This window comes from Lipotes vexillifer, unplaced genomic scaffold (assembly GCF_000442215.2).
Source record: "Lipotes vexillifer unplaced genomic scaffold, Lipotes_vexillifer_v1.1 scaffold1608, whole genome shotgun sequence".
NCBI lineage: Eukaryota > Metazoa > Chordata > Mammalia > Artiodactyla > Lipotidae > Lipotes > Lipotes vexillifer.
In genome coordinates this window covers 41,669-54,587 of record NW_006774162.1, presented here as the reverse complement: position 1 = coordinate 54,587, position 12,919 = coordinate 41,669, and the positions used below count along the sequence as shown (strand labels likewise).

General features: G+C 45.8%; 1 protein-coding gene across 4 annotated transcripts in view; it reads left to right on the top strand.

The window, feature by feature from the left end:
* ATP2B4 (ATPase plasma membrane Ca2+ transporting 4) overlaps positions 1 to 11,298 on the top strand; it is a 46,842-nt gene extending 35,544 nt beyond the window's left edge. Inside the window, exons 19-21 of one of the 4 annotated variants that reach the window (XM_007448987.1) lie at positions 1,945 to 2,121; positions 5,801 to 5,981; positions 10,512 to 11,298. In XM_007448987.1, coding sequence (XP_007449049.1) covers positions 1,945 to 2,121; positions 5,801 to 5,981; positions 10,512 to 10,537 — 384 coding nt within the window. In that variant the 3' untranslated portion in view covers positions 10,538 to 11,298. Of the gene's footprint in view, positions 1 to 1,944; positions 2,122 to 5,800; positions 6,224 to 10,511 lie in introns of those variants that run through there. The other 3 variants (XM_007448989.1, XM_007448986.1, XM_007448988.1) reach the window with 3 other exon arrangements.
* Positions 11,299 to 12,919: the final 1,621 nt, after the last annotated feature.

Below are 12,919 nucleotides of genomic sequence, written 5' to 3'. Positions count from 1 at the left end.
CCGCCCCCCCCCCCCGCCAGATGAGATGGAACGAGCAGCTCTGGAGACGCCCAGCTCCTCGCCTTCATATTCTCCCCTCTTCTCTCTACCACCAGGTTTTCAAGTTCTTTCCATCTTGTAGGAACCCAAAGCAGAATGATCAGTGCCCACCACTTCAGAGGCTTCTGATCTCTTCTCTAATCATGCCTGAAGACAGACAAATCCCTTAGCTTCTCTGAGATGGAAGTGGAAGTTTTCAATGGAATTTTGCTAAAAAATAAATTAAGGGTCTTAGAAGTAGAAGAGTTTGCAAAGTATATGTCTTCAATGAAGCCGCAGTCTGGCCGTGAGCTGCTGTGCTGTCATAATGTAGGGCTCCCTTGCCTCTTCTGTTTCTCACCATTGCCTTATCCAGGATGGGTGCCTGACTGTCATCTAAGATAAATCCAGACTCACAAGGTCTCTAGAGAAGCAGTATAGCATATGGTTCAAAGCACAGACTTTGGAACCGACTATCTAGGTTTGAATCCCAGTTCTTCTTTTTACAAGCTGCATCATAGTGAGCGAGTTTATTAGCAACTCTGCCTCAGTTTCCTCAACTCCGGATAACAGGATCATTGTGAATCATTGTTAATCAGCAAATCAGTTTCAATACAGAAATGACTTAGAACAATGTCTAGTACCTTGTAAGTACTCAATAAATGTTAGCTATTAATATTATAATAATATAATCAGGTTTGATAAGAGTTTCATTCCTTCCCTAATACCACTTTGCATCCTCAGCTCTGGCCTGGCCTTTACCTCTGCTTGCAGACCCCAGGTCTCTACTGATTGGTGCCCAGCCACCTGGGTAATGGAGGCTTTGCTCTAACTGGCCCCAAAGATCCCTCTCTAGGGCTGCAGGCTTTCCCCCATAGACCTGCTAGTTGTTTCTTTCATAGCTCCTAGATGCCTCCCTGATTAATCCCTATCCCCGTTCCTAACACAAGTCCTTCCACCCTGCTCTGTTTGCTGAAGTTTATTTACCAGTGGGTCCCTAAAGCACTTCTACACTGGGGTGGCGCTTGATTATTTCACGTACTGTTTGAAACTCTCACCTGGGTCTAGTCTCACATGTGACCATGTGGCCGTGATGCCAGGTAACAACAGCCTTCCTTCTGTATCACAACAGCTCCTTCTAACATCTAAAAGCAGAACGTGGACATTCTTTCTATTTCAAACACTTGACTCCATGTTGGACTGCTCACACAGTCCCCCTTTCCCAGCTGAGCCCTTGTCTTATTTGTAAAGGAGAACTGACTGACGGCTTATAGAGTGATTTATTTTGAATTGCAAGCCCCAACCTACTGCTCCATGTCTTCTGATAATACTCATATGTCCCTTCTTCTATGGGCTATCCCACCCAGTTCCTCACCCCAAGCCCAAGAAAACTTTTAGTATCCTCTCACTATAGTTTTATAAAAGAGGAATTACTTAGCATATGGTAACTAAGAAGAGGGTCCTTCCCCTCCAGCACCCTTCTTTTCCCCTTGCCCATACACATACATTTTGACCATCCTGTGTCCAGACTTGTTTTCTCCCAGGTCCTTGTCTCTGTCTCTTCCTACTGTGTATCATGCGTTATGGTTCTACTTCCTTTAAGAGACAGATGGCAAAATGCAAAGAAAGAACTGAGACAGGAGGAAGAGAATGAAGTATATACCAGGGCAGATGGCTGGTCAAATACTAGAATATAAGTTCTCCTTTGTATGTCCACAAATGCAGAAAATCTTCCTGAGGGCCTGACAGCTGATAGGCACTTGGAAAACGCTTGCCTGAATGGGTTGGCACTTTTCCCACTGCTTTCCCAGTGGGAAGGTTTATAGGGCAAAGAGTGACCTACCCAAGGGCCTGACCCATAAAGTTGAGTGACAGCTCTTCTCGCCCTGATTCTGGTGTCTACCCTTTTGCTGCACCTGTTCTCAGGTCATCTCCACAATACCTACCCAATCCCTGAAGTTCCTAAAGGAGGCTGGGCATGGCACCACCAAAGAGGAGATCACCAAAGATGCTGAGGGGCTGGACGAGATTGACCATGCAGAGATGGAGCTGCGCCGAGGCCAGATCCTCTGGTTCCGGGGCCTGAACCGCATCCAGACTCAGGTACTGTGATAGTGGCCTATCCTTGTCCTGGGAGAAGGAATCTCCCCCATCTTTCTTGGGAGGTGTTGGGAGGGCAGCAGTTCCTGCTGGCCAACATCTCTCCCCTTCCTAAGGCCCTTTCACTGGTGGGCAGCCCGAGCTCCCTTGCTTCAGGACAGACAGGCAGAGGCAGTGGTGTGGGCTCCTCTGAGAGGAGAGTGATCTTGGGGGGCCGAGAACACGGGACACTAACTGCTAGCAGCATCCTCTAGCTTTGGGTTCGTCTGAAGCCCACTTCCCACCCTCTGTCGGGTGGGCCATCTTCCCGCATAAGGTCTCTTGTAAGCGCTAGGCCTAACCTCAGGGTGGGAAATGTTCAGTCTTTCCTGACCCTGCAGAGGGAAGGATTTAGACAATATCTCTATGCCAGCATCCCCAGCAGACATTTACTGTATATCCTCAAGCTGCTATTAGGGGAATGTAGGTGTTATCTGGATTGATCTTTGTAAAAGAAACTCGCTCTCTTATGTCTTCCCCACTCAAAATTTAAGGCCATGATGGGGAATCTGATGGCTAGTGTATATAAACGACAGTAGTCTCTCAGTGCCTGAGTATCTTTTACAGGATTCAGACTTGCTTCCCAGAAAGCAAGAAGCTACAGTTTCTTCAAACCTTTTCCCTTCCTGCAATTTCTAAAATGGGATAGAAGCTGCTCCTGCTGCTATTAAGTCCCCTCCTATAGCCCTACAGTAACTTTTTCCCCCCACTTCCTGTGCAGCAACTGTAACTACCTTCTCCTGGGTAAATGGGCTGGTCTAAACATTGATAATCCTATCACTTTCCCTGTTCTTACCCCACATACCTCTATTGTGTTAGTCCTGAGATTTCCCATCTCAAGAAATTGTAAATCCCCAGGTTCTCAAAGGTGTTCACCAGAGAACAGGCCTATCCCTCTTTGCTGATTGGCTAGAGATCCCAGAAGTAAATTTCACTCTCTGAAATTAGCCTTGCAGATGGTTTCAAAAGCTCCCTAGTGGATCCCACCACTTCCTAGGGAAGAGGTGAAATGAATACTCTAAGCTAAATACAATAGCCCCCCGCTTATCCGTGGCTTTGCTTTCCTTGGTTTTAGTTACCCGTGGTCAACCACAGTCTGAAAGTATTAAATGAAAAATTCCAGAAATAAATAACTCATAAGTTTTAAATTGCATGCCGTTCTGAGTAGCTGATGAAATCTCATGCCCCCCACTCTGTCCTGCCCTGGACATAAGTCATCCCATTGCCTATCACATCCTCGCTGTATAAGCTACCCACCCATTACTCTAGGAAAAAACATAGTATATACAGGGTTCAGCACTATCCACAGTTTCAAGCATCCACTGCGGGTCTTGGAACATATCCCCCATGGATAAGGGAGGACTACTGTAGCAGCTGGGCATTTGTCTCCTATAGACAAGACAACAGATGGAAATGGGAAAGCAGGGCTAGGGAGGGAAGCACACTGGGGCTCCTCTTGAGTTCCCCTTCCCAGAGAGGGAAATCCGCATGGGACCTGCAAACACTGCCTCAGCATGTCCAGAGTTTCCACACGCACCCCACCCTCCAGGCTGCCAAGTCCATCATGAGCAAGGGCCTCACGTGCCCGGAGAACTTGGCATCTTTGGCTCATGTCTCTAAGGCCTCGGTGCTTCCCTGTAGGTCTGCTCTTTTCAGAATAACCTGTCTGCTTTTCTTCCCTTCAGGATCATCTGCCTCCTCTTCTACTATGTAATTTTTTTCCTAGCCAGAATGCCCTCGTTCCAGTGTCTCCTGGCTCCTTCCCAGTCTTCTCTCCCGGGGCTGAGATTCATGGATCTTCCTTCCCCTCCACTACCAATTTCCATTCCCTCGACTATATACCTCTCTGGTTTCGCTGTCTACATAGCTTTAGGTATACTACCTTTCTCTGTTGGAGCAAAAGGCGGTTGGACCAGAATGACGTTAAAGCCTAAACTTAGGCAGCAAAGGCAACCTGTTAAAGATGCCATGATGAGCATATCTATGCCATCCCACCTGACTCCATAAGCAGATGACTGTGCTAACCTGCATCCTGGATCCTAAAGCTCTCTCCTGGCATCAGCTCTTCACCTCAGCTGGGTTCTAACGAAATTCCCTGCCATCCGATTGTTGTTCCTTGTTGTCATTCTTGCAACACTTATGGGTGGGAAGTGTTGCCAGGCTATTGTCCCATCCTGGTCCCTTTAGCTTTGGGAGAGCTAAAAGCACTAGAAAGCAGAAGGTTGGGAAACTTGAGGTCTAGAATCTTGGGAAGGTAAATCTGGGGGCCAGTTTCATTGTGGAGGTTGGGACCTTGTGACCCTAATAAGCACTGAGGAAGGTGACTCTCCAGCCCCTTCTTCCATGTGGCTGAACCCTCCCCACATGCAGACCTTTTCCTCTTACAGCATCAGGCTCCTCAGTCCCCTGGAACTGAAAACAGTATCATGTGATGAAGAGTGGTATTTTAGCTCAAACTTGGTCTGAGTCCAGAAACTAGCCCTAAACATTTCATGGCTTCTCAGGAAGCTTTATAAGTAAGAACCACTGTCTGACTCACAAGGTACCCGCTTTCCCACCTTCTCACCTGGGGAAGTAAAGTTAGATGAGTGAAATCAGCACCTTTCCTACATCCCTGGTCAACTGGCCCTTGGTCAGGCAGAGGTCAGGGATGGGGATGGTAGGTTTGACTGAGGCCCTAGATCAAGACCGCTGTTGGAAAACAAATGGCATTCATTGCCTCAGTCTCTGAGGAGTAGGACACTGAAAACCAGAGACAACTTGTATGGGGCTAGACTTGCAGCTGCTGCCACCACCGCCAGCCAACTCTTCCTCCCCACACCCCGTCTAACTGCTGAGTTCTCGTCTGCACTTGTGCCAGCCTCTCAGGATCTCCAGTGCGCGAATGCTGCCAGTGGCATTCTCTCCACAGAGCCTGGCCACTGGGTTCCTGAGCTCCACTTTCAGGGGCCTTGTCCACTTCTGCCCAAGGACAGGGAGTCTCAGAGAAGAACCCAGAAGAGGGTGAGCCCAGCAACTCATGGTCCAGGAGCCTTTCCACCATGGCACCTGTGTATGGATTACCACACGCCTCTGTTTAAACACATGAGTTGTTTTCCTGGAAAATCTGCAAAAATAGGTAGTCAATTTAATTGGTTTAGAGGTTCCTGAGCCTCAAAATTCAGTAATATATACACTTTGCCTACTATCTTAAATTGCATGCCTTATTTTTTTAAGAGTGCAGGTCAAAAAAAAAAAAAGAAAGTACAGGTCAGAGCATAAGACAGAGAATAAGCTGTCACTCTCTGTCAGAAATCATGAGTGGGAAAGTCCATTTAAATTTTTAGATACTTTTGAATACCAGCACACCTAAAATGTCCATCATAGGCTAAAAAGGAAGAGAAGACTGGATTCTGGCTGGGTATTTAGACTCCATGGCAAATTGTTCCTTAAATGAAGTGTGATGTGCAATTAATGTTTTTCCCCCTTCTCTTCACCATTGTTTTGTGTGTAAGGGACTCTCTCTCTTGCTTTCCGTCTCCTGTCCCTTTTTCCCAGCTCTTTCCATCCCCCTCCCTAACCCTCTTGGACCCCCCCGCCCCTTCCTCTCTTCACTTCTTTCTGACTGTGGAGCAAAGCTGTCTCACTTTCTGATTCTTTGCAGATCGACGTAATTAACACATTCCAGACGGGAGCCTCTTTTAAGGGAGTCCTAAAGCGCCAGACCATGGGTCAACACCTTGATGTAAAACATGTTCCTAGCTCATCCTATGTAACAGTTGCACCAGTCAAATCTCCCCCCACCACTTCCGTTGCTGCTGCTGTTTCATCTCCTACTCTGGGCAGTGAGTGATAGTCTATAATGATGCATGATTTGCTAAAATGACCACAAGAGAGCACGTGGCATTCACTTTAACCAGCTGTGGTTATCTTTTCCTTTGGGTTTTTCCCTTTGATCTTTGACTTAAGGAAAGAAAAGCGGGGCAAAAATTCCACTCCAAAACTGGGCTGTGTGCCATTTTATTTAATTTTATTATTATTTTTTTTAATGTTGAAAAGCTCTTAAGCCGTAACCATTTTAAAGACAGTAATCCTGTTTTCTGATTGTTCCTCTGCATTGCCTGGTCCTTCCTTGAGTTTTGTTTGTTTGTTTGTTTTTCTTTACTTTGTTTGTTTGTTGCTTTGTTTGAATGTGTTGTTCCTTTTCTCTCCTTCTCCTTTGAGTCTCAACTCTGTCTCCTAAGGTTAGGTGTAAGGTTAAGCCAAATGAAGACTCAGGAAGTCTTTTGTTTTCTTTAGGAATTTCTGAAGAGCAAACTTTTTTTTTTCCTTCTCCTTTCCTCTAGTCTGTTTTGCTTGTAGCCAGCACTTCATATCTTATTTTGCATGTTAAGTTTTAGGAACCCCTTTCTCAGCCAGCCTATCAACTGGAAAGCTGTGAAGGCTCAACCTAAGATCTGGTGGATTATTGGTAGATTATTGGATTCTTGCTAATGCTTATGCCTTCCTATTCCTGATCTTTTTACCTTCCCCAAGTGGGACACAGAGAGGAAATGGAAGGCTCTTTGCTGATAACGCTATTAAGGTATTTGGTGGGGAAGGAGTCTCTCTGTGTTAAGTATACTCTGGGCTTCAAATATCTGAGTGTTTTAGTCTGTTTCTTCCTCCCCCCACTCCCAATCACCACCACCGTAACCCTGGGATGGGGGATAAAGAAAGAACAATTGCAGTATCTGTGGTTCACTTGATGTGAGTGTGTAGGTTGATCAGACTTAGCATATCTGTTGTCTTTCCAGCCAACTCTAAGTGTCCTCGTGTGAGAGATGAGGGGCAGGGGGAGAGGAGGTTTATATAGATGCATATTCTTTAGCCTCAAAGGCAGTCAAAGAACTAAGTAAGTCTTACCCTACAAATATGCAAGAGCCTCTCATTCTAGTCCTTCCATATTCCTCTCATTTCCTTTTTTCTTCTAGTTTTGTCATGTCCTTCTAACTAGTTACTGTTCTTTTTTAAATCATGCCTCTCTGTTAGGAGGGGTAGTGTCAGCTGCCCTGGTAATTTGAAGGTAGAAGGAGACTAAGGAAAAGACAGAGCCCACTGGGCTCATGTAGTAGAGTTGCTAGTGGAGGATATGGTGCAAACCCTCAAAGACTAGAAACTCAGGAGAGTCAGGCCACACCTGCTCTTTCTCCAGCTGTGCCTTCCTATTGGAGGGCCTAGAACTTATAGTCATGCATTTTAAAAGCCATTTCCCATTCCAGAGTTCCAAATGAATTCATTTATTTATCTAATCTTCAAGTAGATAAACCTCTAAGATTTCTCTCTGTAAGAAGATCCTAATCCCTTCTCTTCCCCTGGTTTCTGACAAAGGAGCAGAAACCTACAGAATACCAGCTGAGGAAATGGAGTCTTCATCTGCCCATTCATTGAGCTCCAGAGAGTGGCCCTTAGTGCTCATACCTAACCTAAGGTCCAGCCTGGTTTGGGCTTCTGAGCCATGAGAAAGGGTTGTCCTTCAGTCATCCACTTTCACCGGTAGGATAGGGGCCACAGAAGAGACATTTCCCAGAGACTTTGAGAGATGATGACTGGGGAAGGAAGGGTTGATTGACTGAGTGGAGAGGACCTGAAGCTTTCACAGCACCCGCCTCACTATCTGTGTCTTATTCCCTGTACACTGCTCATGCACCAGGCACCATGGATCAAGAAAGGAAGATGCCACCACTTGGGGTGGATTGGTGATGATGTAGCTGTGTGATTGTTCATCGGCACATACTGTATAGTCTCTGAGGCCAGTGTTGGAGTTGAGGAGCATTCTGGCACAGCCCCACCCTTCTCTCCACCTGCCAGGCCACAAGATGGTGCTCCTCAGCTCTCTGAATCCTCTTGTCTTGAGCTTCTCTTACAGGTGGCTGCTTTCCCTTTAGATTCCAGAAGTCCTGTTATCTAGCTGGATGACTGTTCCTTGCTCCCCCAAAAAAGAAATTGTCCCTATCTTTTCCATCTACCCATCCCCAATTCACTCTGATCTCCCTTACTGTTTACCTGTAACAGTGATTGATCACCCCAACAGGTGAGAGGAAAAGCCAGAAAACAGGGATCCAGACCCCCATTCCAACTCCTATTTTTAAAAATCTGTTTTCTAGATAGGACTTCACATATCATTATTTTAACAAAGTATTCAATTGCTTCAAAAAAAATAGAAGCAGGAAGTTTGGAAATCACTGATATTGAAGATGATCAACTCATGGTATAAAGGTACCTGTTCTCCTGTAGCACTTGTTAGAAATGTTGAGATCTGAAGAGTGAGTGAAAAGTGTGGGCTATATTATCATTCCTACAGGGGGTGGTATGGCTTTGAGCCCATTTCTTGACTAGGGCCAGGGGAGAAGGCATTGGGTTTGGGCTCACTTAATCCAAGTTGCCTTGCTCTAAGATGTTTGACATAGATCCATTAAAACTTGGGATTTCCTGAAAGCCAGATGGAACCTATATTCCATCTGATCTCACCTAAAGATAGAAAAGTAGGTCCTAACTTTCTGTGCAGCATGGTGAATGTGTGCCCAGGTTCCTTGATTCTTCTTGGCTGAAGCGTTGAGCGGATTCCATTGAGTGACAGAGTCCTTTGCCTTCTGAGCTCTGAGCACCCTCCATCCTGGGTGAGTCTGCCAGTCTGTTGTGGAGTGAGGCAAGGTAAGGAAAGCCTTAGCCAGTGGAGACACAACTTTAATGAACCTTCTTTGTGCATTACTTTTGTAGGTTCTGTACAGTGATAGGAAACACTGAGACAAGCAATCCAACCAGTTTATTTGCCTGCCTCTTCGGGTGCTCTGATGTCTCCACATTCTTGCCTCTTTTCCAAGAACATATTCTTTGCTTAAAGAGCAGAGTAACGAAAGATGTGCCCTACCCCAACCCTCATCATTTCTCCTTATCCCCCTCCCCACCTCAAAAATTTCTCCTGCATTACTTCCATTTCCTTTCTGAGGAAAGAACTTTGGGACACGACTAGGATCAGCCACCTCCCAACAACTAAAACTGTCCTAGGACCACTTTCTTTTCCCCTGGCCTCTCTCTCCAAACTCTCAGGATCCAACCTTCTCCCCTCCTCCAATTCTACCAACCCAAGTTGCAAAGCATACCTCAGCGAGGCCCCCAGTTCAGAAAAGGAGCTGCTCCCTGTGGATAAGGTGAAGGCTGGGCCCAGGGATCAATTATCGTCAATTTTTCCTCTTCTCTAAACTGAATCCCTTCCTTTGTTGTGCAGTAGAACAAAGACTTTGACACTTACAGGGCAGTGCATTTCCCTTTGCCCAGTCAAACTGCAAATTGTTTCCTTTCCCCCATCCTCTTGGTCCACCCCATCAGAAAAGCCTCTTGTTTGTAGCACTGCCTCCTGGATGGGGTGTTTTCTGTCCTGGTCCCATCCTTTCCCTTCTCCACATAAGATCACATTCCTCTTCATAATTTACAAACAGCTGGAGAAAGCTGCACGACTGGGCACAGCTGCTGTGTGTCAGAGACATGGCCATGCGTGTCCGGCCTCATCTGAGCTGAGAGAGCGGGCCTTCTGTCAGCGTCAGGGGGAGGCATCTTTTGATGCCTGCATTCATTCACCTCTTCCAGGGGAGGGACTGAAGGAACGGAGTTCTGCTTTCTTTGGGGGAAGAGGACATGGTGGAGGCTGTGGAATATAAATATATGCATGTTTCCTGACTGAAAGAGCAATTATTAAATTGGAGAGTATAAGAGTTTTCATTTCTTGCATGCTGCTGACACAAATGAAGATTGGTTTGTCTGCCTTGCTGAATGGTATTCATGGTCACTTATCACCCAAAGTGTATTGCGTGCGAATTGATATGTGTTTGGCTCTTTGAGGGTTTTAAACAGGTAACTAAACTTCAGTGTGTAATTTTCCATTCCACATTCACAAAATGTTTGGCTTCAACACAAAAATCCACATGTCTGAATTATCTTTTAAGTTCGGCTATTAATTTGCACCTAGTTCCAACGTCCTTGCCCTCCATCCAAAAGAACTAATGAATCTTTTTGTTTCCTGTTTCATTTTAAGAGTGGATTGTTTGGGAATGCTAACTCTGCTTTGGGTTTTCTGCTTTGTTTTTATGCAGCTTTTGAAATATTCCAGTTGTTTGCCATTACTCACTCTCCCCACCCCACCTCAGTGCTTGAAATTTGAGCCACGTGATGTTTCTAGTGTTTCATGATCTCCTCTCATACGTTTGGTTTTGGTTGTTGAGCAGTAGTGTCTTGTAGTTTGGGTTTTGTTTCTGTCCTCAAACCCCCCAGTTCCTTGTTCTACTAACTAATTCTTGCCTCCGTATTTTCTCATCCTCCTTTTCCTTCCCCTGGTATAGATCAAAGTGGTCAGAGCATTCCATAGTTCCCTCCATGAAAGCATTCAGAAACCCAAGAACCAAAACTCCATCCACAACTTCATGACCCACCCTGAATTCGCCATAGATGAGGAGGGGCCACGAACACCACTCCTGGATGAACAAGAAGAGGAAACTTTTGAAAAGGTCTCTAAGCCTGGGACTAGGATGCTCCCATCGGATGGTGAGGTCACTCCACAAGCCAACAAAAACAACAATGCAGTGGATTGCTGCCAAGTGCATATTGTTGCCTGCCACTCAGACAGCCCTCTACACAGCCTGGAGACATCAGTTTGAACTTCATTCTCTGACTCCAATTCCTGCTTTCCCTATTTCCCTTTTCATCTACCCCGTCACTAAGGGGATGATGGGACTTTTCACTGTCAGGTCAGCTGCTCCCAAGTATGTGTGAACCCCCACCTGGCCATGAAGAGGCAAGAGCACAGACCTACGAGGACTTCAGCTGAAACCTGAGTTGGGGTTTGTAGCAGGACCCAGTTAGACCCCAGGCAAGTAATGAATGGTAGATCTACTCCTTGCCTGTATCAGTTGTCATTTTTAAAGAAATGACAAGAATCCTTTTGGCATTTACCCCAACCCAAATTCTCACCAGTATTCATACCTGTGTCAGCCATCTCCTCACTTCTGGATTTTTACCCTATGAGTCTGTGCTGTTTACAAGTTCAGTTAAAAGTTCAGAGTGACAAATATCCTCAAATGAAATGTGTTGAGGTAAGAATGGAAGGTACAGAATCAGCCTATAGAGTGATTGTTTTAAAACAATTTTTCCATTTTGAAAACTTATACCTAAAGCCCTTTACCTCTTTCTGCCCTTCCAGTCAAGCCTCCCCATGGTCTCTTGGTCTTTTGTGACCATTGTCTTCCTTAGCTTCACTAATTTTTTTTTTTTTAAGTTGTGATGACTAGAAAATGGAAAGGACATGGATGAGTTAAGTCGACTTTGACCTATATTCTCCCTTCTGGCCCCAGTGGAGCCCTTGATTTAGTTCTAGAGGCAGATAGGTTCCTTTGCTAACAGGGTCCTTTGGAAGCAATTGAGAGCTGGTAAAAATATATTCCTGTTGTTGCCAGGTTATCTACTTCTAAACTGCCACCTTGTCAGGTGTGTGTAGTTTCTAAGTGCCGAGGAGATCAGCATTGACGTGAAGCTTGCATATATGCGGTTTGTAGTTTTTACCTGAAGCCTGAGCTTTCTCCTGTTCCTAAAGTGGTGGCAAAGGAATGAATTAAGAATGACCTTGCCTCCTAACTGGACTTGGAAAACAGACCATCAAAGTCAACTCGGTGGAGTCCTTCTCGGGGTGACCACTACTGCTTTCAAAGCCATCCACCAAGGCTCTTCCAGGGCAGGACCTGATTGTTGGGAGAGTGAGTATTGAGAAGCCTTGGGAGAGGCCAAAGTGCCATTGCAGCAGCATCTGAGCAAACCTTCCTCTCAGAAACCAGAAACCTTGAGCTTAGGTGGCTGGGGACCAGCTTTGACGGACCCTTTAGTTTCTAATTCTACTCTTTGCCATGTCCGCCAACATCAGTCTCTGAAAAGGCCCCAGCCTTTCTCAAATATTCTGATTCTGAAAACATGTATCCAAAGTGGGAGGCTTCACTGACGCTCTCCCGACTTAAAGGAGTAAAAGACCCACCCTGAAAAGCTCCCCTCCTTCCACCCTCCCTCTTGCACACCCCACTCAAGCCCCCTCCAGAATGTGCTCAGTACTGCACAGTTAAGCCCTGTGCCTTCTCTCCCTGAACACTGCCCAAAGCGTCCCCTTCCCACATGTCTCTCAGGAGCCGGGGACTTGGCTAGGAGATTTGTTAAGTGTTACTTAATGCAACAGCGTGGAGCCGCCTTTGCAGGATCTCCATTTCTATCCCTACCATGCTGCTGTAAGCTCTTCCGTGTAGGGGTCAGCTCATGTCTGCCAATTCCCATCTCCCACTGGGTAAATGAAGCCTACCCCCTCTTTCTAGAGTGATGGGAGTAGGGAGAAGGGGCTTGAGGCTGTTAGGAACTGCCAAATTTCCATTTGGGAGTCAGGTGACCCGAACCTATCCTCTCCGGCCTTTTCTTCTGGATCCCTCCTCCCTCACCCTTTCACCTGAGCTGCCCTAGGAAGGAAGAATAAAGAAACAGTAACCCCTGCACATCCCTATTACTACATCAGCTACCAGATCTGATTTTGGTTTTGTAAAGGTTACACGTTTCAGTGATCTTTTCTCTGTCTTAAATACTAATGGGGGAAAAAATAGCTCACCCGAGGCGTTAGGTGTTCACATATATATTTATTAAGTACAGTGGAAGATTTAGTTCTGTCGAGTCTTTTTATTACCTCAGATCAGTTTTTAAAACAAACTTTGCAGGCTATTTTATC